Source organism: Peromyscus californicus, unplaced genomic scaffold, assembly GCF_007827085.1.
Source record: "Peromyscus californicus insignis strain IS unplaced genomic scaffold, ASM782708v3 Scaffold_15__1_contigs__length_86483966, whole genome shotgun sequence".
Classification (NCBI taxonomy): domain Eukaryota; kingdom Metazoa; phylum Chordata; class Mammalia; order Rodentia; family Cricetidae; genus Peromyscus; species Peromyscus californicus.
In genome coordinates, this window is record NW_026294447.1 from 10,211,845 (window position 1) to 10,227,131 (window position 15,287).

General features: G+C 40.1%; 1 protein-coding gene across 1 annotated transcript in view; it reads right to left on the reverse strand.

Annotated features, from left to right (window-relative positions):
- Window positions 1–15,287, reverse strand: part of Znf277 (zinc finger protein 277) — a 135,601-nt gene that overhangs the window by 46,499 nt on the left and 73,815 nt on the right. Inside the window, exon 2 of the mRNA XM_052738386.1 lies at window positions 5,958–6,159. Coding sequence (XP_052594346.1) covers window positions 5,958–6,159 — 202 coding nt within the window. The remainder of the gene's footprint in view (window positions 1–5,957; window positions 6,160–15,287) is intronic.

The window sequence follows — 15,287 nt, forward strand, 5'->3', positions numbered from 1 at the left end:
GGGAATGGTTAAACTTTACAACTCTGAAATTCAATAAATAGCTATGTAAGAAAGTTAAAATGAGTTTCTTTTGTTTGTTTAAGACAGGCTCTCATATAGCCCAGGATAGCCTTGAACATGCTATGTTGTTTAGGTTAGCCTTGAATCCCTGCTCTTTACCTTCTAAATTCTTGGATTACAGGCAAGTGCGGTAGCACTTACACATGGTTAAGGTGAATTATTTTATTGTCATAATGAAGTTTTCTAAAATAACTTTATAATTTACATGTATTCCAAATGTAAGAATTAGGAGGTTAGAGCAGTTAGCACACCGTTTTAGGGTCCTGGTTTGAGTCCCAGGACAGACATGGTGGCTCACCAGTATCTGTAACTCCAGTCATGGGATCTGATGCTCTGTCCTGGCCTCTGTAGGCACCAGACATGCTTGTGGTACACAGACACGCATGTAAGTAAAACATCCATACATATAAAATAAAAATAAATAAATCTAAAAAAATGCGAGAATCAAATAGGCTTATGACACCGAGGAGATGAAGAGAAGATTGAGTGGTCATCCTTAACAAAGTGAGAAAACAGCATACAGTCAACATCTGCACAATTAGACAGAACGCCCAAATGCCCACACTGTGCCTAAAATAAATGGAATGGAGCCTTTGGAAAAACAGCTGAGCTACCATTTTATATTTAATGAGTGGAGTTAGAAGTAGCTTATGGGCTAAACTAAAAGCAAATCAGAACCCAGCTCTGTACATAAACTGAAATACAAAGTAAAATGACATGATTCAACCAAGTTGCTCCTCCTTCAATGTATTTATTATAACAAGGTGAATTATAGTGCTACCTCACAGACCAAAGGGCACCACCAGGAGAATGTGGTCTTCTTCATGAGGAGAAAGGAAATGGGAAGGTCAACCCTATAGTTGACAGTCTATTGGAATACACAAATTACAGTAAGAAAAGCAAGTTATACCAAAGAACCAAAGCTTCATTAAAAAAAGGATGAAATTTACTGAAATACTGGAAGAACATAGAAAGGGTAGAGATTTGGACATTTAAAATGGCTTGATATAGCATCTAGCAGTGGTCTGCCAGAGTCAATGCTGCAAGAATGTGGGAGAGTCCTTGGAGACTTCTGCAGGGGTTGGGGGTTGGGGTGGGGTTGGGGTGGGGGTGGTGTCTCTAGCCACCAACTCCCCATATCTGGGTTCCTTTTACTCTTCTTTTAGCATAATTGTCACCATCATGGTGTTCTGGAGACAGGGGATTAGGTACACAAACTTGAACACAAACAAGTACATAACACATCAGACACACACACCCACAGGGAAGAGGCTGGGGGAATGTTCTGCTTAGCCTATCTTCCATTGCAAAGTGGTGACATGGATAAAGGAATATGGTAAAACCTATGTTAGAAATGTCAATAATAGGGCAAAAAATTGTTTGTCCAAATTGAAATATATTGATATTTGTGCTCACGAATACTCAAATCCATATATGGCAGGACCAGGTGCCTGAGATAACTGACTTTTCAAGAGAGAGCCACAAATCACCATACAACTTAAATGCATAAGTGCACGTTCCATATCACATTGTGGCACTGTATAAAAATACAACTTTAATTGCTACATATATTTTAGTTCAAGCTTACATCTGAGTTTAGAAATATCATAAACACATAGTAGTATCTTTGTAATTTTTAACCAGAACTAAGGGGTATACACTTATATATTTTCTTGTTGTTATTACAGGTACTCAGAAAAATTGTATTCAATTGACAAACAGCTTAATGACAGCAGGTCTTCAAGACACACTTCTTATGGCCCTGGCCCCGGCCCCAATTAGAACATATTTTTCAGAGTTATATAAGTATATAGTACTTCTTGTCTTCATTTTCCCTGTAACTTCAAAGTTACAGTTATAGCTATTGAGATAAGAGTCATGATAGCATTTCAACACATTTCAACACTTTATTAAAAAGCCATAAAAGTAATTGGTAAGTAATCAACAAATACTTTTGTTTAAAAGAATTTCAAATCATTTTCCATGGAACTCTTTCTCACATATAAGTGATAGGGAATGCTTTTCTGTATGCTGCCAATATGTGTTGCTCTGGTTGGTTGATAAATAAAGCCGTTTGGCCCATGGCAAGGCAGCTTGGAGGCAGGCGGGAAATTCAAAGAGATAGGAAAAAGGTGCAGGGGGTGGGAGGGACACACACACACACACACACACACACACACACACACACACACACACACACGCCAGCAAGCTGCCCAAGGAGCAACATATAATGGAACGCAGGTAAAGCCCCAGAACATGTGGCGATACACAGATTAATAGTTATGGGCTAATTTAAGATATAAGAGCTAGCTAGCAAAAGGCTTGAGCCATGGCCATGCAGTTATAATTAACATAAGCCTCTGTGTGTTTACTTGGGGGATGCGAGTGGGAGAGATTAGTCCCGCCACTGGCAGGCCGGGACACAGAAAATCTTCCTACATATAAGAAAATCTTTGTAGCAGCATCTTGCCTGCTGTGGCCTACACTGTAGTTTGTACACATACTGGTAAAGGTAGGAAGGGCTGAAATATGGTTGCTATCCAAGTAGCATGGAATGAATGGAATGTAGAAAATTACAGAGTTAACATTTATCTTCTGGTACAATTTTATCTACCAAAGGAAGCCAGAAAATTGCTCACTCTAAATGACTGTTAAGTGTCTACGAAGGTGAGATTTTTCAGTTTTGTTTCATTTCCTCTGCCCTAGGAAGTTTTATACATACTTTGTTTCAATCAAGAATGTCAAATATGTTTAAAATGAAAATTTATGGCTTAATTCTTATAACACACAAGGTAAGGCTGGAGTGGTAGTGTAGCTCTGTAACCCTAGCACTTAAAAGCCCAAGGTAGAGGAATGTGAGCTTGAGGCAGCCTGGGCTACACAGCGAGACCCCCGTTGAAAAAAATAAGTAAAGTAAGCCCATCCCATTTCTATTATTTAAAACCTTTATGACTTGTGCTTAGAAGGATCAGATTTTCTCTGAGAAGAGGGAATCCATCCATGTTAACCAAAGCTCTTCACTGCTGTCCCCTCCAGAACCCTCTATAGCTTCTTTTCTGAAGGTTGGAGTAAGTCACCCTGTGTTGAGAAGACTCTAACTTAACTGATCACAAACAGTCAATGACTGTTTGGAGAAGAACTTTTAGTTCCATTAAATTATATGAGGTTAGTCACAGAAGACTGGGTATATTAAAAATGTTCTTTAAAGAAACAAGCGTCTACTCAGATACGTTCTTGGTTATTCCAAATTAATCTCATTTTTACTTCCTGAGAGTGAAAATTTCATTTAATTAGGGGTGTTGTTGGTTGTTTTACTTTTCTGTTTGGCTCTTTGTTCTTTACACTTTTGGGGGCCCACCACTCAGCTCCCAAATAACCACAAACGGAGTCTTAGTCTTTCTTATGAATTCCCAGCCTTAGCTTAGCTTGTTTCTAGCCAGCTTTTCTAACTTAGATTATCTTGTCTACATTTTGCCTCTGGGCTTTTCCTTTTCTATTCGTGTATATCTTACTTTACTTCTTAGTCCGTGGCTTGCTGTGTAGCCATGCTTGCTGTGTAGCTGAGTGGCTTGTCCCTGGGGTCCTCCTCTCCTTGTTCTCTCGCTCCTAGATCTTCCTCTCCTCAGTTTTCTCCTTCTATTTATTCTCTCTGCCTGCCAGGCCCTCCTATCCCTTCTCCTGCCTTGCTATTGGCCATTCAGCTCTTTATTAGACCATCAGGTGTTTTAGGCAGGCACAGTAACACAGCTTCACAGAGTTAAACAAATGCAACATTAAGGAATGCAACACATCTTTGTATCATTAAACAAATATTCCACAGCATAAACAAATGTAACACACCTTAAAATAATATTCCACAACATAGTGGGGCATTTGGAAGAAAGAACTAAAATTCTCCATTTAAAATATAACTTCACTATACATTTTAGAAAGCATTTACATTTTATATGTATCTTTTTCTTTAATTAACAAGCATGCATGTTACTGCTTAGTTACATTTAATAAGTGATTGTTATTTATTGATTCCTAAGCTCTGAGACCCAGTTAAGTAACTTGATTGTTCTACCCATATATGGACAATAAGATTAATGCCAATAATAAGAAATTAATAACTACAAATACTGTCATTTTATTGTAAATAAACACAAAAGAGAAAAGACACATTTTGATCTAAACATTCCTTGGATTTTTTTTTGGTTTTTCGAGACAGGGTTTCTCTGTGTAGCTTTGCGCCTTTCCTGGATCTCGCGCTGTAGCCCAGGCTGGCCTCGAACTCACAGAGATCCGCCTGCCTCTGCCTCCCGAGTGCTGGGATTAAAGGCGTGCGCCACCACCGCCCGTCTCCATTCCTTGGATTTTAAGGGCAGAAGAGAAAACAAAGTCGTAACACCTTTCAGTTACCACTGACAGATGGTTATATTGTCCTGCAGTTCACAAGGAGTAATTTTTGTTTATATAATATAAATAAGAGTAAAGAAATCATTTTATAACAAAGGAAAGCTGAGTAAAACAAGACATATCCATTTAATAGTTCTGTTACAGTTACTTGGAGAAAAAAAGAGTTGGGAGATGTCTAGCTTAAGTGTCTTAAATGAACAGATTTGAATACATCTTGGAAAAGTATTATGTTTAGCAAAACTACCATAATATTCTAAAAAACAACTATCCTGACCATTTCTCTCTAATTCAAAAATAAAGAATAACAAAGAGAAGGAGAGGTACAATGTGTTGGTCCCGAAAATATGCAAGAAATTAGTCTGGCAGTTGGTGACACACATTATTCACATTTCCTTGCTCTGTTCTATGACCAGGCAACATCAAAGTCTATTAAAAAATACGGGGTGGATATAGGATCCATGTGTAAACAGAAGGAATGCTGCATCTATTTCATATTGGGAAGGATACAGAAACCAGAACAGCTGGATTACCCCCACAGGGATGGTGGTTATTCCAACTTCAAACAAACTGTCTTTCTAAAAATCTAGATAAAGTGGAAACTTGAATGAAATTTTCTAGAAAATTGGATCTTTTTTTTTTTTTTTTTTTTTTTTTTTTTTGGTTTTTTCGAGACAGGGTTTCTCTGTGTAGCTTTGCGCCTTTCCTGGAACTCACTTGGTAGCCCAGACTGGCCTCGAACTCACAGAGATCCGCCTGGCTCTGCCTCCCGAGTGCTGGGATTAAAGGCGTGCGCCACCACCGCCCGGCGAAAATTGGATCTTTTAAATAAATGATAATTAGGTTTTCAGACTAGTATAAAGGCCCACTGGAAACTGAAGCTATAGCAGCAAGACTGCAGCTTCACCACTAATCAACAGACAAATAAGTTTGGCTCTCATAGATCAGATATGCAGCACGACACAGGCAAGTGCTGTTCCTACTTGACCGACAGGAGACCAGCGCTCACAGTAACCGACCTGCTCCACGCCACAAGGCTAAGAAGTTTCCAGGCCCCAATTCCAGTCTAGGCTCTCCTGTTTCCATAGACTTCTTCACTGCTAATAATGCAGCCTGCTGCTTTAGAAGACCTGTGACAAGAATGAGATTTCTTCCTGGCAACGACAGGGGTGGCCTGAGACAGTCTGCACGGGTATTATAACGTTGAGGCGACTTGTTACTTTCCAATGAAATGGAGCCTTTTCATATTCTCCAAATTTTATGTTCTTGGTAATTACCCAAGTCAGCAACTACGATGAGGTCTCCTCAGTAGAAAATATATAGCATGTTTTAATTAATCATTATTTATATGCTTATTAATAAAAGATTGAAATTTAAAAACCTGAGGAAAACCCCCTGAGCATGGCCTTCCATATCTGGGTAGAAATTGCTTTCTGTGTAGGACAGACCATCCTCCAGTCAAGAACGAATTTAATCCTTTTATAGACAAAACCAAAATTTACCTTGGGAAATCTGCAACCAGCTTCACATCAGCTATGACAATCTTATGCTCAATAATCATGTGCTTCAAAAGTCTGTCTTGTTCAGCCACAGGAACATGTTCTTCACAGAAAATACAAGGCACACACGGAGGCCCTTCCAAAGCGGTGGAGCCCCCTGGACTCTCTGGCAGGGAAAGCGGCTCCAGGATACAATCTTTCCTGTCTGGGAGAGGCACAAAAGAAGAAGAAATAAACTGAAACCAACCCTGGCTCTTAGAGCGATGCTTTTTCACCTCCTGCACTGGAAGGAGTCTGAAGGCATTTACAAATTTAAAAACCCAAACCACAGCACCCGGAGAACCTTGCTGTCATTTTAAACACAGCTACAGTCCCTCTGTGAAAGAACTCGCAGCCCTGCTCTTTGCTTGAATGGGGAAACCCATTTGTTGAGGTAACTGTTGAAGTTTTCTTCATGGGTCCTGGCCAGTGACTGCAACTCAGAGTACCAGCAAGTGGAAACAGCAACAACTGGGTTAGAGTCCTAAGTGACCACATGACTTAGTAAGCCATCACACAGCTCATGCCAGGCTCTTTCTAATATATCTGAAAACTTTCTTATTTCTAATCACATGTCATGTACAAAGAATACATTTCCTCCACTCGCTTGAAACAGCATGTGCTAAGTGGCCAAGGTAGTAATCTCTATGCTCTGTGTGTTATTTGCTCATTACGACGTCATGTATCACAAGTAAGGCTTTTATGAGCCAAGCATTAGACACTCAGTATATACACAGTCAACGTGCCCGAACGATTCCTTTTTCTTACATCACTCATAGTGTCTTCAAGTGCTTTAGTGTCTCTATGCCCCCGATTTCGGGGCGTCAAACTGAGGCAGTCTGTAGTCTGCCATGGTGGAACCCTGTACCTGCCATCTTATTCCAGTTCTTAAGTAGGCAGTAACTGGGAATGAAAACTAAGGTTCAGCCTTTGCATTTTCAGAAGGAAAGGAACTTTCTTCAGAGAGAGATAAATGCTAGGCCTGTTGGGTTAGTTGGGAGGTGTAGGCAGGAGGATCTCAAGTTCAAATCTTGTTGGGACTACAGAGCAAGTTCAAGGCCAGCCTGGGCAACTTAATGAGATCCTACCTCAAAATAAAAGGGAAAATGAGGGCCAGAGATACAGTTTAGTGATAGAGAACTTGCTTAACATATGTGAGCACTGCTGTCAATCCCCAGGATTTAAAAAAATTAAAAAAAAGAAAGAGCTAGTCTACAGATAAATTTCGGAATTAGGTTAATACCAATATTTTTCTGTTATATTTTCTTTCTTTTTTTTTTTTTACTCTTATCTTTTTATTTAAGCATTCTTAATCGAGTAATATTAGACCAGTCACTGATACACTGTTGAGCATGGCCCAAGAATCAGCTAAGTCACATAGATAGAAGCATTCATTCACCTCTTAACAAACACCAACCGAGTATCTATGATTGCAAGTCTTCTGTGCAGTATTGCATGCTATGAGTCTGATCCGAGGGCTCACAGTTTGTTAGAAGGTACAGAGAAGTTAACAGGACAAAGAGAAAGTGACAGAGGACATTCAGTGAAAGGCAGAAGCAGGATGGCTCACAGAATAGACAGAGAGGGAAGTGTCCCAGAGGAGATTTTTAGTGTACCACTCTCACACGCTCCAGTCATATTAAAGTCTCCTAAGTCAGACTGCTTACATGTTCATAAAATCTGTATTAGCACCAAGGAGGATATTGAGCAAACATATCACCAGGTGAGTATTTAAAACATGCAAACACTTTAGTACTACTATTAATGAAAGTGCTGTTAGCAATCCTCTGTCAGCCAAGGACAACAAAGGCAGCATGTCCAGTGGGTACCGGTTAAGGCAGATACTGGCCAAGTGCTGAAAATAAGAACTGTTGATCAGTACATAGCCTTAAAGAAGACATGCATATCACTCCATCTCAACACTCAGGGAACATCAGGGAGAGGGTCAAAATGGACTTAAGAGCTAGAGGATGAGGCAGAGTCCTGAGAAACACAGTATTCTGGACACAACAGGCCCAGCGTGGATGGGGGCTCACAAGGCCCCACCCCCAGTTAATGAGCTGTTGGATCAGAGGGTAAATCAGTCTTCTTGAGGGGTGTGGCTGCTGGTGGATGGTCTCATACCTACTAGGGCAGCACTAATGGACTTAGTGGGTTATTTAAAAAAAGAAGAGGAGGAGGAGGAGATGAAGTTGAGAGCCATGTGGGGAGTGGCTGGGGGAGTGGAAGAGAAGAGTTGGGGTGAATACGATCAAAATATATTGTATAGATGTAAGGAATTGTCAAAGGATAAAAGATTCTTACAGTTATCTTAAATAAAGGTAATGTTAGTAAACATCACCTGACAAATATATAACAATGAGCCCTGTTTACATTCTTGTCCCAAAATTTGATTGAATATTTGCAAATTTCTTTGTCTGGCCAGAGAAAACAAGCATATGGTAACAGCAGTCATCACCACCAGCGGGAGTGGAATGGGAATTCCCACTGGTAAATCACCAGCCACGCCCTAGGGCACTTCCTCAATCCTACCATGTCATTTCCTAGTTATAATCCCATCTTCCACATGACAGAATAGAGACAGGAAAAGTTAAAAGTAATATTTCATGAACACAGTTAAATCTGAACTCAAATACTACATTATTCTGCTCCCAGTACCCAAAGGCATTTTCCAACTTGAATTCTTCTTTAACAACACCTACACCCAGTGCTGTTTTGAATTTGTAGGTATTTATAAGCCACTTTGAATTTCTGTGCATTGCCGAGTGTCCTGATACCACCTCTCCTGGCAGTTTTTGTACCATGCTCAGTATCCCACGTTTTCTTCCATGATTGTTCTTATTTTTCCCCCAAAGATTTCTTGTAAACTCTGGTCTTCTGTGGTTTGTTTTCTTCCCTTTATAAAGCTAATGCCCAACTTTTCTTTTCCTCAAGTTATTCCTGAGTGAATAGCCACAAAACTCACATGTACTGAAACAGAATTACCCATTATGGCAAAGGAATGAAGTAAAATCATAGATGTGAAAATCCTATGTCTGAGGAACCTGTGGTTTAGGAATTATTGAATATGGGAACTGGAGTTACTATATATTTCAGAAAAAACAGATTCAATAGATCTTTTAAATGATTTTTCTCTCTCTGACTCTCTAGCCACTTAGTGCCTTGATAACATGTGACAGCACTGTCATCTGGAATAACTCATTGACATACTTGCCCACTCTTTGTCCTTTCACATGGTTTATCCTGGGTGTCAAGGGAAGTCCTTGACACCAAATGGATCTGATGTTCACTTGACTAACACTGTCATCATGTGTAACTTCCTGTCAGATGTTAAGCACTTTACTCATAAGCATTAACTTCATCAATCCTTACAATAACTCTAAGGAGCTTCCATTTTGATCCTATCTTGTAAAAACAGAACTGAGAGGTGATCTGAGCTAGTGCTGACAGCTGCTCCTTGGTAGAGAGAGGCTCTGGACCCACACTCTGGCTGGAGCTTGAGCACACCAATCTTTATGTGACACTACAAAGTAAGAGCTTTCCTTGAAGAGGTCAAGCCATATCCACACATCATTACTTATTTGTTACTTTAAGTTCTAACTTAACATGGTAACACATGGATTTACTATCGCATTTTCATACCTGTCATTTCACTTTGTTCATGTTCACCCTCCTCCCCCACTCCCCTGCCCATCCTCCATCCCACTTTGATGTTGTAAAGTGATAAGAGTCAGTTGGGAAGAGGCAAGTCTCTAGATGGGGAGACTAACCTGGAAGGGCAGTGCAGATGCCTAAGTGTGAGAGCTTGTGGGGCAGCAACATTAGCAGTGGACAGAACCTAACAGCTCCTGTTCACTGACTGGCCACCGAGTGTGAAGGAAAAAGAGAATAGGAAGAGAGAGGGAGTATACCACTCCCTCTGTGGAATGTACTGGCTAGTTTTATTCAACTTGACATAAACTAGAGTCATCAGAGAGGAGGAAGCTCAATTGAGGAAATGCCTCCTTAAGATCTAGCTGTAAGGCATTTTCTTAACCAGTGATCAATGGGGAAGGGTCCAGCACATTGTTCTATAATAAAGAAGGCTGAGCAAGCCACTGGGGAGCAAGCCTGCAAACAGCACCCCTCCATGGCCTCTGCATCAGCTCCTGTCTCCAGGTTCCTGCCCTGTTTGAGTTCCTGTCTAGACTTCCTTCACAATGATGGACTACAACATGGAAGTATAAGCCAAATAAACCCTTTCCTCCCCAGCGTGCTTTTGGCCATAGTGTTTCATTGCAGCAACAGAAACCCTAAGTAAGATAAGGAGTTCTAGTTAATGATTTTGGATTCTAACACAAAGAGAGAAAAAGGTTTGGTTGTTAGAGTAGGGTGGGTAGTATGATCTCAGCAGTTATATGTTCCTCTTATGGGTCGTAGACACGAAGCAGAAACTGGTACTCCATGAGATGGATTTGAACTGTCCTGTTTGCCAGCCTCTGCTCTCCAAGGTTCCCTTCTGGGCTTGACCTACCCCATCTCTTCATGTATCACTGACATAAGTTAATTATTTACACATGTATCTCTACTACTATGTTAGTCTGTGAACTCAAGGTCAAGGGCTTATTTTTATATGTCTTGTGTAGACTTCAGTGGCTGGAACAAAGTTGGTATTTGACAAATGTTTGTTAAATGAAGACATGAAAGAATGAACAACAGGCCAGAGGTCCTTTGAACTAGAGTTCTAATGTTAAGTTTCTAGGAAAGTCCCATTTTAGGAAACACCTGTGCCTGTCTTTAGTGGAACTTTTCCTGCCTGGAATTAAGGGTAGACCAGCTGTATTTACAGCTTGATCTTTATTTAGTACTGGGGCCTTCGCACAACAGGCACAGTGGCAGTTAGTAATAATTAAAAATTGAAATGAATTCTAGCTAGAAATGAACATTAGTCAGTGTAACAGTTATAATTTCTGTTTTAACTTGGTCTTTTTGTTGAAACAGGGTCTCCTAATGTGGCTCAGACTGACCTCAATCCCTTGCCTAGTGTTACATTTTATTGAAATTTAACTTTTAGATATTCTTCATGGAAGGAAGGATACTTTACAGCAAAGAACAAGTGGCATTTGGAATGCATAGTAAATTAACCACTCCATAAAGCAAGTTTATATGGACTAGACCTGGGTCCTGACTACATGCTTCAGTTTAGAGCAAATGTTCCTAATGAGTGAGTGTCATCTCCTGTAGATGTCTTTTTCTTTCTGGTGCTGAGAGTCAAACCCAGGGCCTCGTGTGTTGGAGATCTTTTTAAAAATACTGATTTCAAGTCCTGAGTTTACACAGAGGAAATGCAGTTTTTGTAAGTAGTAGTCCCTACACTGCTCCCTGGAAACCAACAACTCAGAGCATTAGCAATGTGAATACCTTGAGCTCAGGAGCACATGTAGGCATCCTCAAGCCCTGAAAAGGCTACAAGCCAGGCAGAAAGCTAAGAGAGTCTACTCTTCCCTAGAAAGTGCCATCAAATACTAAATGCTGGGTCAGTAGATGCCACTTCTTACAACATCTAACAGCTTGTTTATTTCCAGCTGTAATGAGTATTAGATCGACATTTGACAGCACGGTAAAAGGCAGTAGACACAGCAATGTACAACCCACTGCTGCAGTGGCTTTGAATCCTAAAACAGAAGGAGGAGCTGCAAATCCAGTTTCTCTCAGCCAAAAGCAGCTTCGAGATTCTGCTTTGGCCCCCAATTTACTTCACATGTATGGTGCAAATTAACAAGCTATCTGCTCTAGTTCTCACTTGGAGAATTAACTGTTCAGATGAACTATATGAAAAATACAAAACTAAAACCTCCATCTCAAAGAAGTTGAATTTTGAGGAGACCCTATGCTGAGTATTGATGGTTTTACTGATTCTAGGACAAGGTCCCCGAAATGTCAAATGAATACTCTCTGAGAGTGTTTTTTCAGCTGAACGTGCATGCGAGCCACCTTGTGATTCTATTAAAACAGTCGGATGCAGTAGCTATGGCAGCCAAGGAAACATGCCATTCAGTTCTTCTGCTGCCATGAGAGACATTCAAGTGCTATCCTCTGAAATACCATTTGCAATGAGGCAACAGTCTACAACGAGGGGTTAATATCTGACATGTGTAAGAAGCCCTTCAACCAAAAAACAAAACAGAACAAAACCAGATTAAAAAGCCAGTCAAGGGACTTGAGCTGACTCTTTTCCAAAGAAGATAAATAAACAGCCAACAGGTCTATGAAGAGGGGCTCAATATTATTAGGGTGTGGTGATATATTGTGTACCCTAATAAAATTTGCCTGAAGATCAGAGAACAGAACAAGCCACTAGATTAAACAGATGCTAGGCAGTGGTGACACACACCTTTAATCCCAGCACTTGAGATCTCATGCCTTTGCTTGGGAAGCACACACGCCTTTAATCCCAGAAAGTGATGGCTGCTTTAAGGTGTGAGGAAACAGGAACTAGAGGCTTTTCAGGCTGAGGAGACCTGGAGGTGAGACATGGCAGTGGCTTATTCCTTTGTCTCTCTGATCTTTCAGCATTTACCCCAATATTTGACTTGGGTTTTTTATTATGAGACCTTTAGCAATTCGTGTTACATTAGGGAAATCAAAATCACAATGAGATAAGGTTTTAAACTTGCTATATGACGGCCACTAGAAAAAAAACAGTTTGAAGATTCCGGAAAACATTACAAATGGATTATTCACAGCACCCCTGTCTTCCTGCTTGTACTTATTTGTCCCAAAAAAGTGAAGACAGGATCCCAAATCTGTCCTCTTCCTATGCTCGCTGCTCGCTGACGTGTGAAACAAACAAAGAGGTAGAAATGACTTAGGGAGGGATGGATAAATTCAGTGAACACTATTCAGCCTTAAAAAAAAGGAGTTAATTCAGGGCCCATGAGATCGCTTAGAAGGTAAGGGTACTGCTGCCAAGCCTCATAACCCGAGTTTGTCCCTTGGGGCCCACATCATGGAAGGAGAGAACCAACTCCCATAAAACGTCTTTTAAACAGTGGTACCCCTCCCCCCACGCACATAATGAGAAGGGGCGAAATCCCATCATGCTACAACATGGAGGATAAACCTTGAGCAGCATAAGTGAGTAAAGCTGGAATAGAAAGACAAACACTACATGATTCTACTTACATATGGTGTCTACAGGTAGACACTCACAGAAGCCCTAGACTGGGGGTAAGGTACTGAGGAGTGGGGAAGTGGGGTGTTCAGTTTCAGTGGGTCTAAGCATTAGGGATGTTGATGCAAATGTTGGGATATGTGCTGCACAACAATGTAGATAAAGTTAGCAGTAATGTGAGTTTAAATTTTGTGTGGGTAGATTTTATGCCATAGATTTTAAAAGCAAGTTAAAGAAAAAAAGAAAAGTCAAGTAACTGAAGCAAAGACTGGAGCACATGAGCCATTAACTATTAACTCACAATGACCAAGTTACTTCATCTCCAAACCCATTCCCATTATTCCTAATACTCTCCTGGAAAAACTGTCATAGGCTTTAATGAGGAAATTAATGGAAAGCAAAAGACATGGATGCCATACATACAAACTCAGTAAAAGTCAAATCTCTTGTTTGAAAGGCAAGCAAGCAAAGTTTTATTAGGAGGCAGAGTGTTGGATAGCTGTGATAAAGACAATGAGCAAAATCAATCTGCGGAGGAGAGGGTTTATTGTGGCTCACATGCCCTGATCATAATCCATCATGAAGTGAAGTTAGGGCAGGAACTCAAGGCAGGAACAGAGCAAAGGCCATGGAAGAATGCTGCTTACTGACTTGCTCCTCATGGCTTGCTCAGTCTGCTTTCTTACAAAACCCAGGGGTACTTGCCCTAGTTTAGCACCGCCCACATTGGGCTGGGTCCTCCCACATCAATCACTAATGTTACACAAACTTGCTGACTGGCCAATTTAATAGTCATTTTCCCTGTTGAGGTTCTGTCTTTCCAGATTACTCTGCTGTGTCCAGTTGACAAAAATTAGCTATTACATAGAATTATAGATCCCTATAATAGGGAGGGGTCTCAAAAATGAACTGCTCAAAAGTTTAACTATTCTTATTTCTACTGACAGTGAGCATGGCAATGTCTGAGATGGAGTGAGATAGATAGGCACTGTTTGCCCTGATGTATATACTAGAAATTCCTGTGGGCTAATTAAAGATGTGAATTCCTCAACACAGATCTAAACAACAGGGAGCCAACGTTCTTAGAACAAAACAAACCCACTTCCCTACTACTTAAGTTCTGATGATATAGTCAGTGATTGTATACCTCTGATATTTCTGTAGCACATTATACTAAGAAATAAGGGGAAATCCACAATATATTTACTGTAGATAGAAGAAAAGTTGAAAGATTTATAAGCTAGCCTCATGAGATGAGGCTGGCATGAGATAAACTCCACTCATCTTAAACTCTGGCCTTGAAGGAATGTGGAAAATATTTAATACTATCATTATGGAGAATTTACTAAGATACAAGATAAAATCTAAATGATTATAAAACAGTCCTGAGGGCCTAGCTGAAGTCATCTCAGTTATAGCCACAGAGTTACAAAGGGCTCTTTATCTGCTTATCCAAAATGGAGGCCATCACACATCACAACTAAACTAACACACAGACAGGGAAGTGGGTTATTGAGTTTTTAGTGCATTTAATTAATTTAAATCCCCGTATATAACCACTGAGTCACATTAGATTTCACATACTAGTTCAGAAGTTAGGGTTAATAGGTACACAAGTGATTTATATTCTCTGGGGTTTGTGAGTTCAATGTGAAACTGTATTGAAGATTATGTGAAATTTTATGAATTTTGAAAATTATATGAAGACATGTGAAATTTTCTCACAAGAAGGCTGTTTGATTCTGAAATGTTTCTGGGGAACTACAAAAAGTTGAACAATCATTAATCCTGTTTCTTCACTATATTTTCTTTTACTTTTCTACTATTTTTATTTGTAAATGTATGTGAACAGTGTTATGTTAGCACTTTATTGCCATTTTTATTTATTTATTTATTTTAAATTTTTTGTTTGTTTGTTTTTCAAGACAGAGTTTCTCTGTGTAGCTTTGCGCCTTTCCTGGATCTTGCTCTGTAGACCAGGTTGGCCTCAAACTCACAGAGATCCACCTGCCTCTGCTTCCCGAGTGCTGGGATTAAAGGTGTGCACCGCCGCCGCCACCACCCGGCGCCATTTTTATTTATAATGTGCAAATGAACATTGGTGTTGACTAGCAACACAGAATTACTTTAGAGATTAATGG